Below are 23,374 nucleotides of genomic sequence, written 5' to 3' on the forward strand. Positions count from 1 at the left end.
TTTTTACACTCTTCATTGAAAACGATACTTGTGTCTGTGTAAACAGCAGATCACAGCTGAAGCTGTATTTGGATTACAGTACAAAACGACTTTTGGAAACTTTACATGTACCAGAGTAAACAAGAATACTGTTTAAGCATTTATTGAATTAAATGGTTCTAGCAAGACTGTTACTGTGTTCAACTAGTAAAATAAACAAGAGGGCATAGGGGGCATTGATCTTGACTCTGCCTGCCTCTCTAGATCATCAGTGTAAACATGAAAACGAGAAGTCACAGGTAGAGGACATGCTGCCCAGGCCCCAACAACCAGCCATGTAACAGGAAGCCCCTCCCTGGTTAACCAGGCTTGAAATAGGTAGAGGTAGGCCTTGAGTATGTAGCTTTAAAAGAAAACGCAGGCCTCAGCTCATTCTTGGAAGGAAGCAAGAGCTGTAATAGAGCCTTTGGGATCCTGAGTCCTGCTGTACAAAAGTTTCTTTGGACCCCCCCACAAAAATGAGTAAGACTTAAGTGCTTCAACACCAACCGTGCGACTGCTTTTTCACGTCCCAAGGTTTACAGGGTGTCCTGGAGGAAAAGCAGCTGAAAAATAGTGCTTGTGTTATTCTCAGGCCATGGGCCTGCTTCTGGTCTGTTATTTGCTTGGTGAACCGGGCGGGTAAACTCCTGAATCCAGCATTGCCCTCCTCCGGGCTGTCTCCTTGGCAACACTGTGGTTTAGCCGCCTCAGGCGTTCCTACAAGACAAGATTTGGAATTTCAGTAACTGCTCTCTGAAAGGCTTCAGAGCTCACTGTCACCTGGAAAATATCCATCTCAAAGTAATCTAAGGCATGTAGGTGTAAATGACGGCAACTGGAACTGGGCATTGAGAATGAGTTCTGTTGCGGCAGACACTAATTTGGTTGACACTCCCTTTCCCAAAAGACTAAAAATTATAACTTTCATTATGTTGAGGACTGAGACAACCCTTGAAAATTGAAGAAATATCCAAGAAACTTACAAAGCAGAACAAAGAATCATCGCGGGCAGGAAACTTACCTGGGCATTCTGTAAAATGTTGTTGACCAAGACAACTCGTCGCCGGGCATTGAGGAGCTTCTTCACATAGGGGTCGAGATCCAGGGCCACCTTCTGATCCTCATTGATACGACACAGTTCTGGGGGGCGGAAGTAAGGTGCAGCTAACACCTACTGGCTCACTTCCTGTTCTCAGGCAAAGAAGGCTAGTAGACTTGCACACACATGGACCAGTCACAAAGAATTAAAGGAGTCTGTTGGCAGCGTTGATGTGCTGGAAGCGACAGAAACTCAGCCCACAGGATGGTAAAACGGTACTCACCAGTAGCTAGGTTGTCGATTTGTTCCCGGAGCTCCACCTGGCTCTCTCTGCAAAGAGGTACAAAGTCTGTACGGAACTCAACAGGCCTGTTTGCTCCGTGTCCCAAGCGCGAGGGAAGTCAGCCTTACGCCCCACCCCGTGGCCTTCTGCGGGTCTGCCCAGCCTCCAATCAGTGCCCCAAATCCATTCTCAACCTCAAAAAAAAGCCAGGAGGCATCCATCTTGGCTCCGCCCTCTCGTGGCCACGCCCCCACAAAGCCAAATCCAGGTGAGTCGCCGCCCCAACCTTTCCTCCCGCGCACCTGACGGCATGGACGTGAGAGTCGAGCTGCTGCACAGCGGGTCTCAAGAACTCGAGGAGCCCCTCGGCGAAGAGGTCGCGGCCTGCGGGCCCCGCCACCGGGGTTCCAGCGCCGGACACAGCGGCGGACCCAGCCCCTGCCATCACAAACTGCACTCACGCCCGGAACCTGCCGCCAGGGTCGCCGGGAACTGAGGCCCGCGGAAGTGTGGCCGAGAGGCCGCCGGGAAGTGCGGCCGGGACCCAGCCGCGGGATTTCTGGGAAGTGGAGTCTCCGGGTCCGGGGCGGGGCCTGAGGGCTGCCGGGAGTTGTAGTTCTTCACGGGCTCCAGGTGGCGGGGCTTTTGAGTACCACCTGACTTGGGGAGCTGAGGAAGGCACTATTTATTTATTTATTTATTTATTTATTTATTTATTTTTTGGGGTGGGGGTCGGGGGGAGCAGGGGTACTTTTTTCCTCCAAAGGTGAAAAACGAAGTCTTATATCCCTCCTTGACCATAGTCTTCCTATGCAAACTTTATGAAAAAAACATATTCATAGTATAGTTTTATATCTCTAAATTTAAGAATGTTTTTAATGGCCCTAAAATATGTACAAAACTGCATATGAATATTATTCAGCCTTAGGAATGAAATGCTGTTACATGCTAGGATTGACCCTGAGGACATACTAAGTGAATGAAATAAGCCAGACACAGAAGGACACATATTTTCCGATGCCACCTATATGCGGTACCTAGAGCAAATTCATGGAGGTAAAATGTGATTTTATCTCTATATGATAACAGCGGTGCCAGGGGCATGGGGAAGGGGGAATGGGATAGTTTCATTATGGGATGAGTGGTGGTGATGGTTGTACAATAATGTGAATTCACTTAATGCCACTGAACTGTATACTTAAAAATGATTAAAGTAGTAAATTTTATGTGTATTTTTCCACAGTAAAACCTTCATGTGTTCTCATACTTTCATTTTTTTCCTTCTTCATTTTCATGGCTTTCAAGAAAGTTTCCATCTCGTTGAATTTTCAACAAGAGGCACAGCCCCCTGTCCCTTAAGGTCTAATCTCTTCCAGTGGCTCACAATTCTATGGGCCATGGAAGAAGATGTGCATACAGAAATGCTCTTGGAAGGCAAAGGTGTCCATAGAAATTGCTGACCCCCAAAAAAGAAGATACCTACGGAGAAGGAAGGGTTCCTGTGGCTAACTGGGTTCACATTTAAAAACAGCCCGGCAACCACTTCTAAAGCCATGCTCTAGGAAAAAGCTGACACTGAACCGCTTGCCTGCACTGTGCTTCTGTTGCCTGAGCCAGCCCTTATAAAGGAGCTCCTGGAATTGTATTCCAACCAATAGGACTGAGGTTTTTCCTATCCAATCAGAGCTCTACAGCTAATGACCCTCCCTCCCATCAGTATCTTTGCTGACCAATCACAATGGCTCCATTCTGACCAATCAGCATAGTACCTGTTGTACCAATGGAACTGTGAAGATTCCGAGTTCTTATTTGCATGAGGAGGACATATATCAATCAGGGACCAGAGGTGGGGACTTCTGTCTATATAAGTCAGCTCCCCTGTGGCCCTGGAGCTGGCTTTCCCTTTCCAGGAGTGGAGTCTGTGTGGAAACACCAAAAAGCCCTCACTGGAGCAGAGCGGAGCTGTCCAGCAGGAGAGGTGCCTCACCCAAGGGCTTCCTTGCCCAAGGGTCACCTAGCAGCCTTGCTGTCACACAGCTGCACCCTCTCAAAATTGAGCTATGACACTCCCGAGCTGTTCTGCAGCCATGCTGTTATCACGATTGAGCTACTTGCACTGAATAAAGTTGTCGTTGTTGTTTTTTTTCACCGCACCCCAAGCTGGAGATTTTTGTTGCCTTTGAATTGGTGCCAACAACCACTGGTTGACCAGATAAATGGGCACCACGATGTTAAGCCTTGAGCTCCGTCCTCAAGAATGAAGCAGATGTTTAAATCACTGGGAGAGTGTGGGCAACGGCTGTAAACCTGGGGCCCCAGCCCGATAACTTTGAAAGCCTTACACACTTTTCGTTGTTTCTCCTGTTTGTTTTCCTGTGTCTTTCCCTGTGGTGATTAGAGGTAAAATTCTCAGGAGAGGCTGGGGATTTATTTTGGGGAGTGTTGTGAGCAAGGAAGCAGGTAGCTGGGCAACCACGCAGGCTTTTTTTGGAAGAGTGAGCCCAGGGCAAAGGGGAGGTCGTGACAGTGCTGAAGAGCAAAGGAAAAGGGCCAAGTCCTTGAGGCCTGTGCTGGGGGCAGAGAACGGGGCTGGCCTGGGCTAGGCAAGGAAGCTGACATCCCAGCGCGGAGACAGGAAGCCCCTGTGTTGGGTCACAGTCCTGTCAGGTGCAGCTTCAAAGTCGGGTTGCCTGGTTTAGAAAACAAAAAGCAAAAAAACCTGGAATGGTAAGTAAATTTGAATTTCAGATAAACAGAAGGTATTTTTTTAGTCTAAGTATTTTATCTGGTAATCCTACTTCAAAGGCTGGCTCTCCGAGGAAAACGGCTCTGTGTTTTGTTTTATTCTTTCCTTTTCACCCCTGTCCTTATCACCTCCCCTTTAGCTCTTATCTCTCACGAAGGCATCTCAAGACTCCCGACTGATCTTGCCTCCGCCTCTACTCTCCAGGTCAGTCTGCATTCTACAATACCAGGCAGATTACATAGCAACCTCGCTCAGAGAAAGTGCTGAAAGGGACTTTTAGAATCCACCTGTCTTTGGTTCCTCGGCCATCTCGAAGAGGCTGGGTAAGGGTCTTACAGAAACTGAAGTTTGCCAACACGCTGAAGGCCAGTGCCAGTTCAATTATTCATTCTCTAAACACATCAAATTCCAACCATAAGGACACACGTATTCGGCGCAAACCACTCCTCCCAGCCTGCAGCGGCCCTCCAGCCCTTGTCTTCTCCCTGGAGGCTGAAGGAGACTGATCATCAGAACTCCCCTCTCCGTTGTCTCCCATCTCCCCGCCCTCTGGCGGATGCTTAGGTTGACCTGCCACACAGTGTGGCTCTGCCGGGCGGGTGAGCCGTGCCCCACGTCCGGTGCCCAGCACTACCAGGGGGGCCTTGCAGACAGCCTTTTCACCGTGTCTCCCAGCCTCATGTCTTTGGGTTCCTCGACCCAACTCTGGCGTGTGCGCGTGTGAGTGTGTGCGCGTGTGAGTTCCCCAACACCTCTGTTAGAGAGCAAAATCCAACCAAATACATCTGAAGAGCTACTTGGCTTTATTAAGCGATTCATAAGAGTGGATTATTTCAGGCAAGGACCTTTCCGTAGGGGAAGGCCAGGGTCTTACCAGGCCAATTCCAGGCTGACTGGTTTAAAATTCCACTGCTGGGCGAGGCTGAAACTGCAATTAGATTAGTTAATAACGTTTGGTTTCTTTAAAAATTTTTTTCATATACTTCCAACAAGAAATCTCAGACACCAGCTGAATGTCTGAGAATTCAGCTCAATTCTGACGCCGCCTACCTGGACAGCCCACTGGGCAGAAGCATTGGGTTCCGCAGATCGAGGGTTCGGTCCTGTGACACCTCCATCCCCGCCCCACTTCAGAGGCCAGTCGAAAGTCCAGGTTGTCACTTGTGCTTCTGACCTACTGACTATAATTGGAGGTTCCCATGGCCCCCTCCTACGATTCCATTAATCTGCTAGAGCTGCTCACAGAACTCAGACATTATACTTTCTAGATTACGAGTTTGTTACAAATGGATATGACTCGGAAATGGCCAAGTGGGAGGTGAATAAGGCAAAGTGTGGGGAAAGGGCGAGGAGGTTCCACAGCCTCACCAGACACCGCTCCCCCAAAATCCCCATGTATCCACCAACCCGGAAGCTCTCTGAAGCCTTGCCTTTTGGGTTTTATGACACAGGTGTGATTGACTAAATCACTGGTCATTGGTGTCTGAACTCGACTTCCTGCCCCTCTCCCCTCCCTGGAAGTTGGGGTGGGGGGTGGGACTGAAAGTTCCAATTGTTTAATCACAAGATTGTTTGTCCTGGCAACCAGCCCCCATCTTTAGGAGGGCTCCCAAAGTGCCTCATTAACATAACAACAATAACCGTTCTCATCACATGAAATGCCAAGGGTTTTAGGAGCTCCGTGCTGGGACCAGGGTTTGAAGTCTCAATATATACTTCTCACAAGTCACATATCACACCGTGGATGGGTTTAAATCTTAGGCTGCTAATTGTCTTGCGCTCAAAGGTAAAGAAGTAAATCAAGCCTAAATGGAGAATCGAGTTGTCAAACAAATTCAGAGTCTGGAGGTTTTGCTAGAAATAAATGATAAAGATTTATTCAAGAGTCTTAGCGCTTACAAACCAGGAACACAGCTAGGCAAAAACCCAGAAGAGTCTCAGAGAAGAAAGAAAAGTTAGAGTTTTTAGAGTATAAAGTGCGTTATTGAGAATGATCAGTCCTGCATCTTTAGCCCTAGGATTGGTCCAGCATGTGGGGCGGTCTGGAAGGTGGGCATCAGGAGGTCTGGTCCCACCTGCTGGTCTGGATACGTGAGTCCTTCATGGGGGCAGAGAGGGTCCTGAGGCCCCGATGTAGATCCAGGCAGGGTGGGAAGTCCAGACAGGTTCCTGCTCCCAGGGTGGAGGGAACAGGAACGCAGTCTTTCCTCAGACCTCGGCCTCCACGAGGACGACGGTTTCACCGGCTCGGTTAAGGCGACTCCACTTTATGTTCCCTATCTCCGATCTTTCCTCAAAGTGTATCCTTTAGAGCGGCCTCCTGGGCCTCGGCTGCCCCAGGCTCGCCGGCCTTGGATGGTAAGAGGCCCACGACCAGGCTGCAGCCACCGTCCCGGCTCCCGGAGCCGTCCTGGGCCTGTCCCCACTCACCACTCACCTTCCCTGGCGCACGGCATGCTCTTTTAGGTCTGGGTACTTTTGTATTTGTTCCCTGTGCTTGGGATATTCTTCCCCCTTCTCTGTTAAACTTTCCTTTGACTTTCGAGACCGTTTCTCAATCTCTCCTCTGTGCTGCGCCCTTCGAACAAACGCCGACGCCTCGTTCGTGCCTGCCTTGCACGCCCTTCGCAGACAGCGGAGTGAGTGGAAGGCCGACCCGACCCGCGAGCCAGGCTGACCCCTTACGCCACTCTGCCTGGGGCAGTCACCAGGGGCAGGCGCCAGGGCCCAAGCCTCAGAGATGCTGGAAGTGGCGTGAGCAGCAGGTGGGGCCAGCGGGCCTGTGGCCGTTGGGGTCGGCTCCCTGTGCCGTGTTGGGAGGGAATTCTTGGGGCAGGAGGAGGAACAGAGGCGGCAAGAAGGGGGCTTTGATGCCAGCAGTCGCCTCATCGCCCATGTCCACTGGGACCCTCGAAGCTCCCAGCCCTGTTCACCAGGATGCCTCGGAGCCCCCTGACCACCAGGTCACACCTGGACATTTTCATAGCCCCGAGGCTCACACTAGAAAGAGCGGCCGCAACCTGGTCTGAGCTGACGCTGTGGGGGGAGCCAGTTCGAGACGGGTGTAGAGGACACAGGGCTCGTCCTGACGGTCACCTGCGGACTAAGAGCGCGGAGTCTGCAGGACCGGGTGGAGCCGGAGGCGCCCTGGGGAGGGGCCCCTGGGCTGGAAAAGGCGCACCCAGCACCTTGGGAGCCTCCTGTTCTCAAAGGACCCAGGTATTCTGGCCCCGCTTCCCCTCCTCAGCATAGGCGGAGGTGCCCCAGGAATTCCGCCAGTGGACGAGCTGGTGGCCGACATGCATCAGTGTTGGACACTCGCTGCCACCTTGTGCCCCTTTCCCCGTTTCCAGACTCCCTTTTTTATCCTGGAATCTTCCTAAGTGTGGGGCGATCTGCAGATACCTGCGTGGGCACAGGTATGTGAGCTGCACGGAGCCGGCACGGGGCATGAGGCCCGGCCCCGACCCCTCTAGAGCCGCTGAGCCCCCTCTTCTCACGTGCTCGAGCTCGTGGTGAGCCTGAAGCCACCAGATATCCAGGGGCAAAGTGCTAGGTGAAAAGGGAAGTCACGTTTGGGGGAACATCCTTCGTAGCCGTCTCAGGGGAGGAGCAAAACATCTGGGAAGGCGGAGAGGCCTGGGGTCACCGGAGACCGTGGCCCCAGGCTGTGCGCCCTGGGAGGCGCCCCATGCAAGGCCACCCAGGGCGGTATGCACTGTCCATCAGCACGAGCCTTGGCCAAACTCCCAGAAAACCCCGAGTTCCTTCCATGTAAAGATTGTGAGCAGCTGGCCGGGCTCAGGGAGAAGAAGGAATTGCAGGACACACCTACGGCCCAGGTCAGTGTGGTTCTCTACCCACGTGGTCCTTTCCAGCTCTCACCTCCGCAGGACTAGACCACGTGCTGCAGTCCAGGTCATACAAAAAGGACTTGAGCCCATGTTCTGACTAAATTGCCTTCCCAGCCTGTGGTCCACACAACCTCCCATTTAGGGCACAGGCAACTCAGTGTAACTGGTTCGGTTGGTGGCGGTCAGGTCCTTCCCGGGTAAAAAGGAGCCAGGGCACTGTCCGACACGTCGTACCTGTACGGGCCAAATGGGCTGGCACTTTGCTTTGTGTCACCTTTCTAATGTGGACATTCTTCACGTTCTGTCTCAGAGCCACAATATCCACCCCCCTACACCATTTAATACCACCGCGAAGAAAAGGCCCCATCTCTGCAAGAGGCGCATCAAGATGTAGCGGACGGACCACTTCAAGAGCCCAACGAATAAAGAGAAAAGTCCTGGCTGGATTTGAGAGAACAATTTCTTGTAATAAAGCAGAAATACGAGATTCCACTGAAACTGGAACAGCCGACAGAATGTAGTTGAACTTAAACCTTCAGAGAAGTAAGAGGGTCACACAAAACCAATGTATGGAGAGAGCCGAGACCGGTCAGGGGCAAACATAAGGCCAAGAGCACTCGGCGCGGGTCTCTCTGACCCCTCCGGCAGGGACCTGCCTTGTCTTCCAGCCCCGTCCTCCTGAACCACCTGCCGACCAACATGGCTTTCGCCTTTCACGGGCGGAAGCCGACCCAACAGCACCCTGTGGACGTGACGCAGAGTCCAGAGGGAAGTTGGGCACCGTCCTCCAGGGTGGGAAGTGTGCGTGAACCAGACCCCAGATGATGTCGCTGCACACGGCAGCAGCCGTTACCCCGCGTAACTGCGCAGGTGGTCCTGTCACCAGGCCCACGTTCCTAGCTTATTACAGTGTCGACGTGGTAGAATGCATTTTTGAACTTCTAAGAGGCTTTCTAAAGTGAGGTGGGACAGAACTGTTTCTCAGAAACCTAGGCACTAGGGAGGACCACGAATGTGCTCTTTCTGGGACTTCTCAGAAAAGCCAGCATGTCAGAGCACATGACAGGTGATGGGAGGCAGAGGTGGAAAGGGGGTGTCCTGGCCTCCAGGCTGACATAGTCAAGTTTAAAGAAAAGTCTGGGAGAAGGGGAGCGGGGGCAAAAACCCAAACAAAACCAAACCCAAGTCAGGGCAGAAGGGTTTCATACAACACAGTATCAAAAAAGTAAGAGGAACACACGAAATGCACAAACTGGTGGCGAGTAAGTCCACAGCCTATTGTGACAGGTCCTTCCAGCGTCCAGCAGGTTTCTTCTCATCTGTTATCTCAAGGTTATTTACAGGCGTGGTAACTGCAGCAAGAGTCTCTCCCACGGGAGGGCGGCCGGGCTTCAGTCGTTGGTTTCGGGGTCTGTCTGCGCCATGTAGGCGTCCAGCTCGGCGTCCAGGTGTCCTTTCGTTTTCGACATGTACGCATCCAACTGGTTGTCCAGCTGTTCCTTGGTCAGGACAGGGCGAGCAAGGGCACCTCTCCCTCGTCCACGGCCTCGGCCTCTGCCTCCAAAGCCCCCTCTGCCCCGACCTATCATGCCCCGACCTGGCCCAAAGGGAAAAAAGAAGACAGTTACGAGCAGGTTTAACGGGCGCTACAGTAAAAGCCCCTTAGCGCAGCGGGGCCTACCTGAGAGGCTGCAGGGCAGGGCAGAGAGGAGAAATCTGGAAACACGGGAGACAAGTGGGGAGCAAGCGACACGCGGAAAGCACACGCAACAAAGCCCTCACACTCAGCGCCTTTCTAAAGGCTCCCTAAAGTTTTCATTCTATCGACAAAGGGAAACAGACAAAGAATCTTATTCTTTCCTGAAACGGATTATCTAGTCTGAGACCCACTCTAAGTTCTTAGTTACGTCTCCGAGACGACCCCATGGAGTGGGACAGGGAAAGAGGAAAGAGGAAAGAGGGCACAGCTGCAGGGTGTGGAACCAGTTTTCGAATTAAGCTTTACTGGAGATCCTTCTGGAAAATCAGCTCCTCTCTCCTCAAACTCATGAGACCTAAGGAGCTGACCCCCATGTCAGGAGACTGAGGAGTCATTTTGGCACAGGAACAATGCGGGGAGAAGGGGACAAACATCCTGAGTCACCCCAGCCACGTCTATCAAGGATTCGAGTTACTTTATAACAATTATGGTTATCTGAGAGGTGGTTTCAAGTCACTTTACAAAACACACAGCTTTTTGAAAAGCGACTTCAGACTCTCCCACCCCCGTGCTGTCTCTCAGAAACCAAGTCAAGATAATCGGGAAACATGCTATTTCATCCTGAAACCCAAACTAGCTCGCACTTCACTCAATAAGCCAAGCAACATATAATGGGAGAAGAGAAGCCCTAGGTTATCGAGTTTCCTAGGTTATTAGCCCTTGGCAACTTCGAGATCATAAATGATGGAACACCCACCACGCACTGTAAAAGGACAAAGCAAATATCCACAGGGGCTAAGAGAACAAAATTTTTTTCCTTTGACAGGTGTTGTTGGGAGTTTTCCACTGAACTCTAAAGCCAGAAAACACCCATTGGCTTTGGCATTTTAACAACGGCAACACCATTAACCTCTTCCAATCTGGGTCATGAGGTCACAAGACAAATAGCATCAAGTCTCAGAGGGAAGATTAACTAATGCAATACCGTCTTGCTTTCTCCCTTGATCAAAAGAGGCATCTCTGGTTTCCCAGACGCACAATTTACCTTGCATTTACTCGGTCCGAGTCCAGACCCAGCTCTGCGTCTCGCCACTCCCTTTAACTGCTTCGTTTTTGTACGTCTCCCTCTTTTTGATTCTTAGACTCAAAGTAGGGTTTTGCGTGGTGGGGTGGGGTGTGTGGTGCTGGTGGTGGGGGCAGGGACAGGGAAAACCCCAAACTGACCACTTTGTCATTTTAACAATGCAATTTAAACTCACGGGAGTCTGGAAGAAGGCTGCATACAACCTGGCTCTAATACATGCGTCTGACTAGTTTTGGAAAACCTGCGAGACTTTCGTACTACCAGCATGTGAGTTCGGAAATTAAGCCAGTTTCGAAAAACAAACAAGACAAACAAATAAGCCTGCCTATGACTTGAAGCTGTGCAGAAAGGTGGCTCTGAGTGTGGAAGGGAAAGAAATAAGGGGAAGCTAGTCTCTGAAGTTGGTAGCTGACTAACCTCTACCACCGATTCCGCCACGACCCATAGCTCCACGCCCTAGGCCCCCTCTCCCAGGACCTCCACGACCTCGAACACCACCTCTTCTTAAGCCCATTCGGGGAGCTACGGCTCGTCCACCTCGAAGCAGGTTTTGACCTTGGAGAGGAGGCACACAATGTATATGCAGGTAAATCCAAGAGAGACAAAGTAGATTCTAACCAAAGGAAGGCGGTGAGGGTTAAATGAGCGTTAATTCAGGTAATTTTCAGGTTGTGTGGGGCAAGCTGCACACTGAGTGTGAACAGATTATGATGCTCTTTATTCAATCAATTCAACAAGTCTGACCGAAAACCCATTTTTTTGAAGTTGGGAGTTAAGGTAATTAGTACATACATACATTTAATAAATATCTACTGAATAGCCAGACAGTTGCCAAATATTATGGTAGATCTGAAAGTACATGATACAGTTCCTGCACTCAGTGTTCTTGTAGGGAGCCAGGACTACACAGGGAACAGTGTAACGATGCCCCAAATGTCACACATGGCCAAGTGCTGTAGGTTACCTTGTCTTTTTTAATGGATGTAACACTGTTTCCCCATACCAGGAAAAGAGATGACTGGTTAAGATACAGGCTGATGGCCTATACATTTCTTGGCTCTGATGTGTTTCTAGAACTTAGATGTGCTTTGATTCGAGCAGCAGCAGGGTGCTTTAAAATGGAATGGAGATGACATGAATTACCTGTTGTTACGCAGGTCATGGCCTCTCACCACTGCACGTTATCAGAAAAGGAATGGTATCGATACAACACATGCAGCACTATTAAAATATGTCATTTCAGAAGTTATTAAATTAATACAAATTCAGGCTTACAGATGTTAAACAAAAGTGTCCATGAGCAGCCCGAGAGGAAAGGGAAGGGCGGGGCCTGACACTGGCGGGGACCCAGCACTGACCTCGGAGCGGCATCCCGCCCCTAAGCAGGGTTCTCGCGGCGCGTCCCCCACGGAGTCCTCCTCTGGGCAAGCCTCTCTGGATTATGGGCAGGCCTCGTCCTCCGATCGCTCCCCTGGCCAGGGCCCCTATGGGCCGGCCTAACCGTGCCTGGATGTTACTCTTACCCAGGCGCTGCTTTAAGCTCTTCTGGAAGAAAAGGTGTTAGGGATTGAGATCAAAAAAGCAATCCGGTGGGAACTGGCAATCAAAGTGCAGAGAAAAAGCAGCAAGTGAGAAGTGTGTGCGGAGGCAGAAAAACCTGCTGCGGGTTTCTTCTGATCCTGCACCGGAAGCAAGCCCGCGCCTCGCACCAGGGTCCAAAGCAGCGTTCTGATCCAGAGCTTCTAAGAACCCCGAGGACATCCTATGAAAGTGGCGTCACTACAAGTCACCTCGCCAGCTTAGCTACAGAAGTCACGCACCACTACTCAGACTTAAGGCTTCAGTAAGAACATTCTACATTTTGAATCCTGGGTTCTGCTGTTTCTCAGCCGCAGGCTGACAGTACGACTTGCTTCCCACCCACCCGAGGTCCACCGCTGTCTGCAAAAGCTTACTCACACGCCACAAGGAGCTCATCAGATTCTGGGAAAATTTAAAGTTCATTTCAATTCTTGTGACTTAACAAGATTTGATTTCTCATTCTAAAGGCCAGTGTGTTATTTTTCCTTTGAGTATCTACCTCCAGATGGTCCACTTTTTACCTTAAGATGTAAATAAACACAAGAGTCAAACCTCTTTTCCTTAAGTTTCTTCCACAGCCATAATTTCGTGTCTGCCCTTGCAAATAGCGCCATTAAACCGGTATAATGGCCTCTTATTAAAAATAAGCACACAACTCACATCTGTCTCCATAGAGAGCCAGCCGAACTTGTGTTAGAACTGACAGGTGAGCTACAGTCAGAAAACTCAGGGCCACGCTTGAGAACAAGGACATGAACCTTTTCAAGAATGCTTTCTCAGAGAGGAACCATGAAGACCACATCCCCGATAACTAAATTCCTTCATAGGAAAAGGTGAGTGTGCAGCTCTGAATACAATCAAGGCCTAGCGAACTTGTTTTCCTAAAAAGCCGTCAGTCAACATAAATGAAAATAAATTCTACATACCCTTGGACTTAACCATAAGTGACTACGAAGAACTTCTTTTGCAGCCACATGCTGCTGTGATTAGCTTTGTGGCACAAGACCGACTGCTTCCACTGGGAGGGGCGGCTCTGAACGCGACGCGCCTCGCACCAGGTGTGAAGCGACCATAAAACGCCCGTCACGTCACTCCCCAGAGCAGCCGATCCCGAGGTCGGGACTTCATTCCACATGTCACCAGTATTCAGTCACCGGAGTGTATTCTCCCGAGCCCTGTGCTCTGATGGGAGACCGTACAGTGCTCAGACCTTCTTCTCCTTTCCCAATCCTTACCCGCCACCGATACCAGTCTCTCCGCGGACGGGAAGCCTAAGGACGCCCACTCTACCACTCAGTTTCCACTGAAAAGCTGCGCCGTATGCTAAGGGAGCCATTAGCCTCACGTGGCTATTCAAATGACCAAAAAAAAAAAAAAAAAAAAGGCTCCTCAATCGCACTAGCCATGTTGTGGGCGCTCAGAAGTCACAGGTGGCTGGTGGCGGCGGTGCCGGAGCGCAGACACAGACGCCCCCCCGCCGCTGCGGACTCCCGCTGGGCAGCAGTGCCCCGGCCGCCGCTTCTCGCTGAAACGCGAACAACCTGGCAGGCTTATCTGCCGCGGATTTTTATATTTGCTTTTGGAAAATGGTGGTGCCTTTTACTGCTTTTCTGCGTCAGGGACGAACGCCGTCAGTCCAAGGCTCAAGGGAGCGGCAGCAGGCGGCCTTGTTTATTTTTGGTCAGTGAGCCCGATGGTTCGGGGTGGGGGGCGGGTGTTATATTTAACTGCTGAACCTACGCACAGCCATGCAGTGCTACCAGTCACCGTCCTTACAGTTGCACGGCACCGCCCTCCAGACGCCCAGCCACAGCTTGGACATATCCTTCCACAGCCACTGTCCGGACTCGCATATAAAGTCTATGAATAACAAAGAGCAGGTTTTACTTCAGGTCTGAATGGGGTCACCTCCTGCTGGAAATCTGAAGGAAAACCCACTAGCTCCTGAGTTCATCACTCAGCGCTCTCGGCCTCCTTCACTGACGCAACTTCAGAAGCTGTGGAGGTGGGGGCGCTTCCTCTTTCTACATTTTAGCACTGAAAACCACTGATAAGGCCATTCCGACTCCCTGGACTAGGGGAGAAAGAATAGAATCATTTCCCTAATTTGTAAGTCATTTAACAGGGAATAAAAGATTCTTTTTTGAAGAGCATCTAAAACAAAAATCAAAATTTCTTTGTAGTAAGAGCCAGCAAATTTACTTTAAGGGCAAAGATCAGAAAACAAGACGTTAATACTCATTGATAACACAGAAAACAGGCCACATTGGTGGCAAACTCCCTAAAGTAGAAAGACGACAAAAAGTTACTTGTCAGTACCTGCCAAAATGGGAATTGCCTGAACTTCTCTTTCTTCCAGAGAAGTTCCAGCTTTTGCCCTGAGCCACCTCGTCATCATCCGGCACGTGCGGACCGCCCTAGCGGACTGCCTGACAGAGACCGCCAGCTGCCTCTGGCGCGTGAAGACGCTCTCTCTCACCTGCTTGAGTTTCAACGCTGCCTGCACAGAGGGTCTATTCTCCATCTGCTGGGCCAGTCTTCTGTTTCTGGCACTGGCTAGCTGCTGCTGTTGCTGCATCGAAGCCCGAATAGTCACTGGCATCGGCTGTTTGTTCTTCAGCATATTAGTAAAGCTTCAAGGTCGAACAAAATGGATGTTTAAATAAAAGCTTTATTACAAAACATTTATTGGCATTTTCATGGCTCGCTAGACCAGGAGCTCCAGATCCCACGAACTTTAAGTAAAGTGGTACACTGAGAGCAAGGCTGATGCGGGCTAGACTCCGCTGCTTCCACACACGTGCACGAACCGGAAACTCAGAAATGCAGCTAAGTGCGGCACATTCAATCAAAAGTGAGGACAAGGGCTCAGGTAACGGCGTTTAGAGAGGTGGAAAGCATGAGAAACACGCAGTAAGCAGATGTGACGACGTGAGACAGAAGATGTAGTTTCGAAGACAAACGAAGAAAGCCAAAACCTTGGGAGACCTGAGGGTGCATTTTAAGACTATAAACTAGAGCACCTTCCAAGCCCATGGGAATAATGCATGCATACAAAATTTAGGAGTGCATTCCACTTTCTTATACATTATTCACTTAACACGTGAACGTGGAGGACTACAGTATTAAACCCTAGGAGGTTAGTTAGGAGAAGCACATATGCTTCATGAAAGGCCAAAATAAACATTACGTAAACCTTTTAGTGGTCTAACATCAAGTTAATAAAATCACTGATCAAACGCACTCAATGAACATAGCTCTCGTAGCTAGAGACTGCCTTTAAATTTCTTTAGTCTCAAATGGTTTTTCGGACTTCATGTGATTACTTCCGAATAAATTAGATTAGTTCAATCGCTTAAGCGCTTGTGAAGACCCTCTTCTATCATTCCTGCAAAGAAGCTGAATGGACGAGAAGAACACTTAACTGTAGAAGAATCCGAAACAAAAACAAAAAGCAGAATGGAAAGAAAGTGAAATGGAGCAAAAGCAAGTGCCTCTTACAAGGCCCAAGAACGGCATTCAAGGGCCTTCGGACATATTCACAGCTTGCTACCTGCCTCTTACAGGCCAGACACAACGCTGCTGGCCTTGGACTGGGCAGCAAGCCTACTGCAGCCAGGGCACTGTGCTCCTGAGCTGCACCGTCCCTGTGTCAATGTTAAAAAATGTGAAGAAAAGGGAGGGTGTGAGGAGTCTTTTTAAAATGCACCCCACCAGACAAGCATTTCAGACAGCTTACCATAAAAATCTACTGATAAGGGGTTTTGAAACAACCGCCCAATCTGCTTTGTGTACCACATGAGGTGCAAATAAGAACAGAGGTCTGTAGCCTTCTGTTGGTATTTAGTTTAAAACCGGCTTTTGTGCATTGGACCCCAGGGCCAATTTAAGTAATGTTTTCTTATGAACGAGCTGAAGTTGCTGTTGGCTGCCTCACCGCTCATTAAGAGACATCTTGGTGGTGCTTTTTAGCACAACTTTCGGCGCTGACTGTGCAGCCATCTTCAGATCCCGAGAATCTACAAAGAACAATAGGCACAGTGAGCAGATCGGAATGACGACGACCTCACTCCCCCAGGGGCCGGAGGCTCCTGCCTCCGAGGAATGAAAAGCCCTGTGTCCACGCCCGTCTAGGGGCACAGCGAAACTCCTTTCCAGGGCTTCGACTCCTGGGTCCCCTCGAACTACCGCGCTCCCAGGCCACAGGGCAGAAGACACTGCCGAAGCCGGCGACACGGCAGAGCCAGGCCTCGCGGAGCAAGTGCGGAGGGTCTGGCTTGTCGTCCGGCGCGGCCCTGCTCAGCTTGAGCTGCAAGCAGCTCTCGAAAACATGCAGAAACTCGGGCCCCAGCCCATCAAAGCAGAGGCGCCGGGCGCGAGGCCCGCGGGCCCGCAGCCGGAGGGGAGCAGGGCCCGCCCGGTGGCCCGGCGCAGCCCACGTCGAGAACCGTCGATGTGGGGGCCGGCGCGGGCGCGCCGACTTTCACACCTGGCTTTCGCCGCCACGCCGAGCGGGGCCGGGGACCCGGGATCCCGGGGGCGGGCGAGGCGTCCCGGCGCGGCGGCCGTCGGCCCCCCGCGCGTCGCCCCAGGGCCGCCCCCGCCGCCCCGCGCCCCTCGCCTCGCCCCGCGGCGCCGCCCCCGGCGGGCCCGCCCCCCGCCGCCGCGGGCCCCGCACGCCGGCGCCCCCACGCCCGGCCCGCTGCGCCCCCGCCCGCGGACGCACCGAAGGAGACGGACGCCAGCGCTCCTCCCGGGGCTGCCACCACGGCTGCGGCGGGCGGGCCGGGGCCGGCCGCACCGGAGCTCACGGCGGACGGGCGCGGGCGGACTCGGTGGGCGGTTGGCTAGGTGCGTTAGCGGTAGGTTGCTAGCTCAGCCCGTTGCTGCTGGCTGGCTGTCCGGTCGGCCGGTCCGCCTGCCCGTCCGGCCTGCCCTTTCCTGCCTTTCGTCTCAGCCACCACAGCCGCAGCCTCCAACTCCCGCTCGCAGTCCAAACAAAATGGCCGCCACGCCCAGTGCGGAGTGGGGCCGGCTAAAATGGCGTCGGTGCAATGACGTCAGACGCCGGGCGCACGCACAGCTCGGGGCGGGGAGATTTGCGCTACGCTTGCGCGGGGGCGGGGCAGGGAGCCCGGGGAAGGCGGAGCATTTAGCCGTGGCCCCGCCCCGTGGGCGGGGAGGGGGGCGGGGCCCGGCGGCCGGGGCTCGGGCGCTCCACGTGCGAGTCGGCGGCGTTGGGCAGCGTTAGGGCCCAGAGCAGTTCCCTTCCCGGTGGAAAACGTTCTGCTTCCTCGCGCGCCTGCCCGCCCCCCAGGCGAACGCAGCCGGCCGAAAATTCTTTGCCCGGAATTTGCATCGGGCTCTTCCGCGCCGCTGGGCCGGCGACAAGCCGCGCTCAGCGAGCGGCGCAGTGCGGTGCCGCCGTCGCGCCGGCCGACCCCGGGGTCAGGGCTGGGAGCGCGCCGCCTCTGCCGCGTCCCGCCCCCGCGCTCCGCGGGTTCCTCTTCGCGCCCCTCCCCGATTTGGCCTGAGGATTGTCAAATCCTAATGTGGCAGGGACCTTTTTTGAGTCCCCGCTCCCCCTTCTGTGTCCTCCTGCCAACCATGTGGATTTTGATGGGATTTTTCTAGCGCCTGGGTGCACAATAAAATGCCCAAACGTTTGAAGAATGGGTGAATGAGCACGTCGTCGGCCATTCCTCCACCCCATACACGTGCGTCAGGATCCTTTCGTTTTCCTTCCTAGAATTCATATCTGGGTTTAATGGTCTGGCGTCCTTACCGGGCTTTACCTGCGTAAGGGTGAGGGTCCTCTTTGTTTCGTTCACTGCTGTACCCCTAGTTCCTACACAATGTCTAGCACACGGAAGAGCCGCTAAATGTTCTTTGAAGGTTGAAGGGAAATGATTCTTCTGCCTTTATAGCTGAGAAGCTAATGTCTCCTCCACTTCCGGCTGGAGCCTTGAACCCCTACCGTCCTGGGTCTTGAACATTGCTCATGTGGGAGGGTGTGGTGATCCCCTGACCTCTCTCCAGATAAGATCCAGCCCCATAAGGCAGGTTGGGGCCCAAGCACTTCCCCACCCAATTCCAGAGCCTAAAAGAGACAGTCAGGGACTGGCGAGAGAGGAGCCTTTAATGAAAGACGAGTTGCAGGCCTGGCCCACTACTCTTGCGCCCTTGTTGGAGGGTGGGCAAAGGTGGGACTGTGCGGAGGGGAAAATGGGGTGGGGGCGAAGCCGGGTACAGGGGCAGGCATGGCAGGGCCGAGGGGAAGGGCGCTGCCCACTGGGGCCATCTGCTCAACTGTTCTCCCAGAAGAAGTTGTTACAGGCCACGGTGAGGGCCGCCACCAGCACCACGTACTCCTGGAAGTCCACTTCCCCGTCTCCATTCTCGTCCAGCTCCTTCATCACCTTGTCCACAGCATCTGCATCCTTCTGGGCCTGTGAAAAGAGGAGATGGATAGTCGTATAGAGGTGGATAGCACCGAGCTAGAGGCAAGGGGGTGGCTGTTTGGGGAGGAGGCAGAGGTGCGCAAGAGGGAGCACTATATCCTATTATGAGACTCCTCTGTTGCCCTCTTCAAAACTGACAAACACTTGTGGCCTGCTGCCTACAGAATAAGCTCCTCAATAAGGCAGAGTAATCGTATCAATTATTATTATAGGTTAAGTGCCTACAGTGGGACAAGCAATACACCAGAGCTTTATAAGCCTTGTCTCATTTAATTCAAACAAATAGTATGCAGTATGTTTCATTATTCTCATTCTAGGGAAGAAACAAATGGACACTTGGTGTTTAAATAATATGTACGTTATTAGCTACAAAGTAGCAGCACTAGCATTTGAGCCCAGGTCTAAGAAAACCTCAGAGCTGGCGCACTTTTTACTGGCTTCCCTTCAGCCTGCTCTTCTGCATCCATCACTCCAGCCAAGACTACTGAGCATGAATTATATTCTTTTTCCTACCATGTTTTTTTTTTTATTTTAATTTTCATTGTGTTTTCCTTTCAGCCTCGACGTGGCCTCTTCTTTATATCCTTAGTTACATGAGTTCTGTCCAGCTAGTCTTCAGAGAGTTCTCGAGGTTGCTTGTTGCATAATTTAGTTGTAATTTCACTGCGGTCACGGGAGGTGGCAAGCACAGCGTTTACCTGTCCTGCCGTCTTGCTCGGAGCCCTTTCTCCCTCCTCCTAAAACCCGTACATTTATCCTCATAGTCTCCCATCGGAAAGCTATGGCTCAGGTGCCACTTCCGTGGAGAAGCTGTCCCACTTCGGGCAGGTGCATGTTCTCCCATGATCCTCTCTGGCACCCCTGCCTAGGCTCCGCGTTCCTCCTGCTGTTCTAGATTTGCTGTCAAGCGTCAGTCTTTCCCTTCCAGGCTGTGAGCCTTGTTACTGACGCACCTACACAGGGCCTGGTACTTTGACTCGAACCGGGAGGAGCAGGGGAGCCTGGGAAAACCCAGGAGAGAAGCCTGGGAGAGGACGACGACTGGGCTGAGCCGGGTGGGGAGGCGCGATGGCAGGGAGGCGCCCACTCTGTTCCCCCGGCCGCGGCCCGCTCCATCCCGGCCCTCGCCCCTCACCCCTCACCCCCCACCCCGTGCTCACGTCTAGGAAGCCGGAGAGCTCCGTCTGCAGTAGCTCCTTCAGCTCCTTCTTGCTCAGCTTGTACTTGTCCCCCTCCTTGCCCGAGTGGGTGTGGAACACGTTGATGAGCGTTTCCATCGCCGTCTCCAGCTCAGAGCCCATGGCGAAGCTCACCTACCCACCCCCCACCATGGAAGTGAGCTGGGGAGCATGCTCAGGATACCTGAGTTTGGGGCGAGGGGACCCCCTCAGACCCGGCCCTGGCCCCTCAGCCCCAACAGCCGCGAGACTGGAGTCCCAGCACGACTGACCTATTCCTGGGATTATATGATGTCGGGGAGCCTAGACGTCTAAGTCCAGACCCGTTCTCTGTGTCCCTCTGCCCGTACGACAGCCAGAGGGAGTCAGTGTTTGGGGCCCAGCCCTAGAGGCCTGCAGTGGACTGCAGTGTGTCCTGGCTGCCTGACCAGACACTGAGGAGGGTGTGGCAGGCAGGCAGGCAGGCAGGGGTGGTCACAGGACCCAGCCAGCCTTCCTCTGGCTCTATTTTTACCCTGGACCTTGCCACCTAGCATAGCCAAGCTCTGCTGTTGGGGCTGGTGGGCTGGGCTCCTCCCTGTAGATCTGACTCTGCTGCCCGCATTCGGCCTGATGGAGAGGGTGGCCCAGGATCACGGTTAGAGGGTCTCACTGCCTCTGAGCTTCCTGCCGGCAGATGGGGGGAGGGTGGGGGTCTCTTTTGGTCCTTCAGCTCTGTTCCCTCCTGAATGTGGCACTTTGGCGTCCCTGGGGTACACCTCCATTTCCTCTACTTTGGCTTCTTTTATCTTCTCTGCTGAATTGGCCCTTCCAACGGGTGGCCTGAGCCTTTGCCTGGACCCAGAGCATCCAGGGAGGGGCGGGAGGAGACCTGTGTGGGCTTGCCCATTGCCGGCCACTTCCGCCCCCAGACGCAGCCCGGTTGATGTGGGGACAGTGGCAAGAGGGGGAAGGGGCTGGTATGTGTTGGGGGAGAGTCAGAGTTCGAGGGGTGGGGAGAGAGGAGGAGAAAAGTGGAGGGGTCTGTCGAGGAGAGGGACTGCCGTGCAGGGGGGGGGGCTCTTTCCCTCGGTCGTGGGACAGTCAGCCCCTCCTCAGCCTCAGGGGGCAGCTCAGGTGTCTCAGATCAGGTGTCTGCATCCTTCCCCGGGCCTGAGGGGCTGGACAATAGGCCCTGATCAGATGAGATCCCAGCCGTTCAATGGGGGCCTTGTGCCTGTCACCTGAACTCCGGACATGAGAAGCGGTTGTCACAGAGACACAGGGCCGGTGGAACCCAAGCCGGGCTGATGGAGGGGATAAGGGGCCTGTGAGGGAGGGGCCCGGCGGCCCGGTTACAGGCCTGTCCCGGAGGGAAAGCTGGAGGTTGCCCGGTGCCCGCGGGCGGCCAGGCACTTCACGCGGGGGCAGCTGTGGGAGGACCCGGCCGGGAGGGGGCGGCTGGGGAAACAGAGCGAACAGAACGGGAGGGCAGAGGAGTCTGGAAACCTGGGCCAGGAAGAGGAGGGGGAGGAAGGGAGCGTGGGGACTGGGTGCCATATCCTAGCGCCCCCCCCTCCTGACGCCGTGTGGTCCCAGCTCTGCCACCCCCAGACTTCTCTGGGGCCCGAGCTCTTGGCGAGGCTGGGGGCGGGGCCGGCGGAGGCTCAGGCTGGAGCGGGGTGGACGGGAGCAGCTGTTCCGTTTGCTGGGTCATCCTCCCCCCACTGGAAGGGGGCCAGGGGCTGCCCCCCGCCACGCAGCGCCTGGAGCTGGGGGAGCCCGGGAGGCTCCGAGGCGGGGGGTCTGGTCTGGAAGCTCAGTGGAGGGCTCCCCGCTGGCTTCCTCAGGCACTGAGTTTCCACCTCCCTCTGGCCTTCTCCTGTCTCCTCTCACCACCTTCTGGCCCCTGTCTCCCCCGAATCGCAGACCGCCCGCACCCCAACTCCTCCCAGACCCTCAGTGCAGCACAGTGCCACCGTCGCCATCTCGAGCCCTGCCCAGGCGGTCCCTGGGATGGGACAGGGAACTCACTGTTAGCCCGGGCCTCAGTGGGAGCAGGTTCTGGACAGACAGACGAGGCTGCGAATGCGGCTGGGAGAGCTGTGTGTGGAGACCTGTCTCCTGTGGGCCTCCCCCCGCCGACCCCCTCCGCGCTGGCTCCGCCCCCTCGCACACAGAGGCCCAGCGGGGGCAAGGGGCCAGGAGTGGACACAGGCGCCCTCTGTCTCCTGGGCTGCAACAAGCCGCCCTGTGTCCTGTTCTCCAGCCTCAGTCGCCTCCCCCGCCTGCTGGGCCCCGACAGGCCCAGGAGGGAGCTGGGAAAGGCCTGGGAAGGACACTAAGAAGCCCCTCTGTGCCCCCCCCAAATACTCCCCCAGTCCCCCTTGCGGCCAGCCAGGCAGGGAAGGCGTGGAGTCTGCTGAGGGAGTCTCAGTGAAGGGGCCGCAGTGAATAATCCAGTCTCAGGAGTCTCCCTTGGGGGTTTCAGCGTGAGACCCCACTGAGGGAGTTCGGTCCGGGGCCTTCTCTATGGGCGTGTGGATGAAAAATGGGTCATGGCTAAACCTGACAAGCTCGGGGAGGCCGGCCCGGCGGGCCCTACAGACTCGGAGGCCAAGAGTCACCACACGGGCGTCCTGAACACGAAAATCCGTAATGACTGCGGGTCATGACGGGTGCTTGTGGCCTCCTTGACGAAGGTCAGCCTCTACCTGAAGTGTCTGCCTACCCTCTTTTTGCATCTAAGATAACAGACCTTGGCAAGGTCAGAGCGTCTCCTCCTCCAGACCCCTCGGGGCACAGCCTCCCACCAGAGCGCAGAGCCCCTCACTGTCCTCTGGTCCCCGGACGGACACGGACGTCTCTCTGTGTAAACCTTACCGAGCCTGCACCCGCCAGGGTAGGAGAAGCGCGCGTCCCTCCGTGTTGCTTCTCATCCGCCCCCAGAGCAGCCCCCGGCTTCTCCCGCCTCCTGATCAACCCCGCAGTCTCCTCCTCTGATCCCGGCACTGCAGCCGGACACGGCAACCCTCCCGGAGCCTTGTCTCTCAGTCTTTGAGATTTTGCTTCCCCGGCTGCTGTGGTCAGTTTGGCTCAAAGAAACTCATAAACATTCTCTACAGGTTTGGACGTTTCTTACATTGGCAGGGGTCCGGGTTCCATCCCCCTCTGTCCAAGGGGGGGGGTGGTCTCAGTCTGGGATCGGGGTCCCAGGCCGAGGTGTGCCGTGTCTTAGATGAGGCCTCGCAAGCCCAGCTCCCTCAGCTCTGTCTTTGACCCGCAGGCACCTGGCCAGCGACATGGGGGGCGGGGGCAGAGGCTCCCCAAGTTGGCCACCACCCCGCCGCAGAGCGGATCTGGCCCTGCAGCGCCAGGCAGGTCCACCCCCCACCAAGTGAGGGCCTGCGTGGGGTGGGCTGGGCTGGGGGACACGGGGGTTCCAGGCC

At 54.1% G+C, this 23,374-nt stretch overlaps 3 protein-coding genes across 11 annotated transcripts; all 3 read right to left on the bottom strand.

Annotated features, from left to right (window-relative positions):
- Positions 1-126: 126 nt before the first annotated feature.
- SNAPIN (SNAP associated protein) lies at positions 127-1,848 on the bottom strand. Its single transcript, XM_016141332.2, has 4 exons — positions 1,646-1,848; positions 1,344-1,390; positions 1,043-1,161; positions 127-738 (listed from the first exon to the last, which is right to left on the bottom strand). Exons 1-4 carry the CDS (start codon positions 1,786-1,788, stop codon positions 637-639), a joined length of 411 nt encoding a protein of 136 aa, XP_015996818.1. The 5' UTR covers positions 1,789-1,848; the 3' UTR covers positions 127-636.
- A 6,537-nt stretch (positions 1,849-8,385) lies between these two features.
- On the bottom strand, positions 8,386-17,335 carry LOC107509053 (chromatin target of PRMT1). Of its 7 annotated transcripts, none has more exons than XM_016141250.2 (7): positions 17,034-17,329; positions 16,245-16,326; positions 14,787-14,940; positions 14,084-14,167; positions 12,085-12,271; positions 11,144-11,281; positions 8,386-9,540 (listed from the first exon to the last, which is right to left on the bottom strand). In XM_016141250.2, the coding sequence occupies exons 2-7, from the start codon at positions 16,307-16,309 to the stop codon at positions 9,335-9,337; spliced, it is 834 nt and encodes a 277-aa protein (XP_015996736.1). In that variant the 5' UTR covers positions 16,310-16,326; positions 17,034-17,329; the 3' UTR covers positions 8,386-9,334. The 7 variants fall into 7 exon arrangements, with proteins under 7 accessions (XP_015996736.1, XP_015996744.1, XP_015996770.1 ...); XM_016141258.2 differs by having other exon boundaries at positions 16,047-16,326; XM_016141284.2 differs by lacking the exon at positions 11,144-11,281 and having other exon boundaries at positions 17,034-17,333.
- A 1,092-nt stretch (positions 17,336-18,427) lies between these two features.
- On the bottom strand, positions 18,428-23,182 carry S100A1 (S100 calcium binding protein A1). Of its 3 annotated transcripts, none has more exons than XM_016141241.2 (3): positions 23,068-23,182; positions 19,929-20,081; positions 18,428-18,756 (listed from the first exon to the last, which is right to left on the bottom strand). In XM_016141241.2, exons 2-3 carry the CDS (start codon positions 20,067-20,069, stop codon positions 18,613-18,615), a joined length of 285 nt encoding a protein of 94 aa, XP_015996727.1. In that variant the 5' UTR covers positions 20,070-20,081; positions 23,068-23,182; the 3' UTR covers positions 18,428-18,612. The 3 variants fall into 3 exon arrangements, with proteins under 3 accessions (XP_015996727.1, XP_015996730.1, XP_015996718.1); XM_016141244.2 differs by lacking the exon at positions 23,068-23,182 and adding an exon at positions 22,809-22,999; XM_016141232.2 differs by lacking the exon at positions 23,068-23,182 and adding an exon at positions 21,960-22,086.
- Positions 23,183-23,374: the final 192 nt, after the last annotated feature.

This window comes from Rousettus aegyptiacus, unplaced genomic scaffold, assembly GCF_014176215.1.
Source record: "Rousettus aegyptiacus isolate mRouAeg1 unplaced genomic scaffold, mRouAeg1.p scaffold_m13_p_17, whole genome shotgun sequence".
Lineage (NCBI taxonomy): Eukaryota > Metazoa > Chordata > Mammalia > Chiroptera > Pteropodidae > Rousettus > Rousettus aegyptiacus.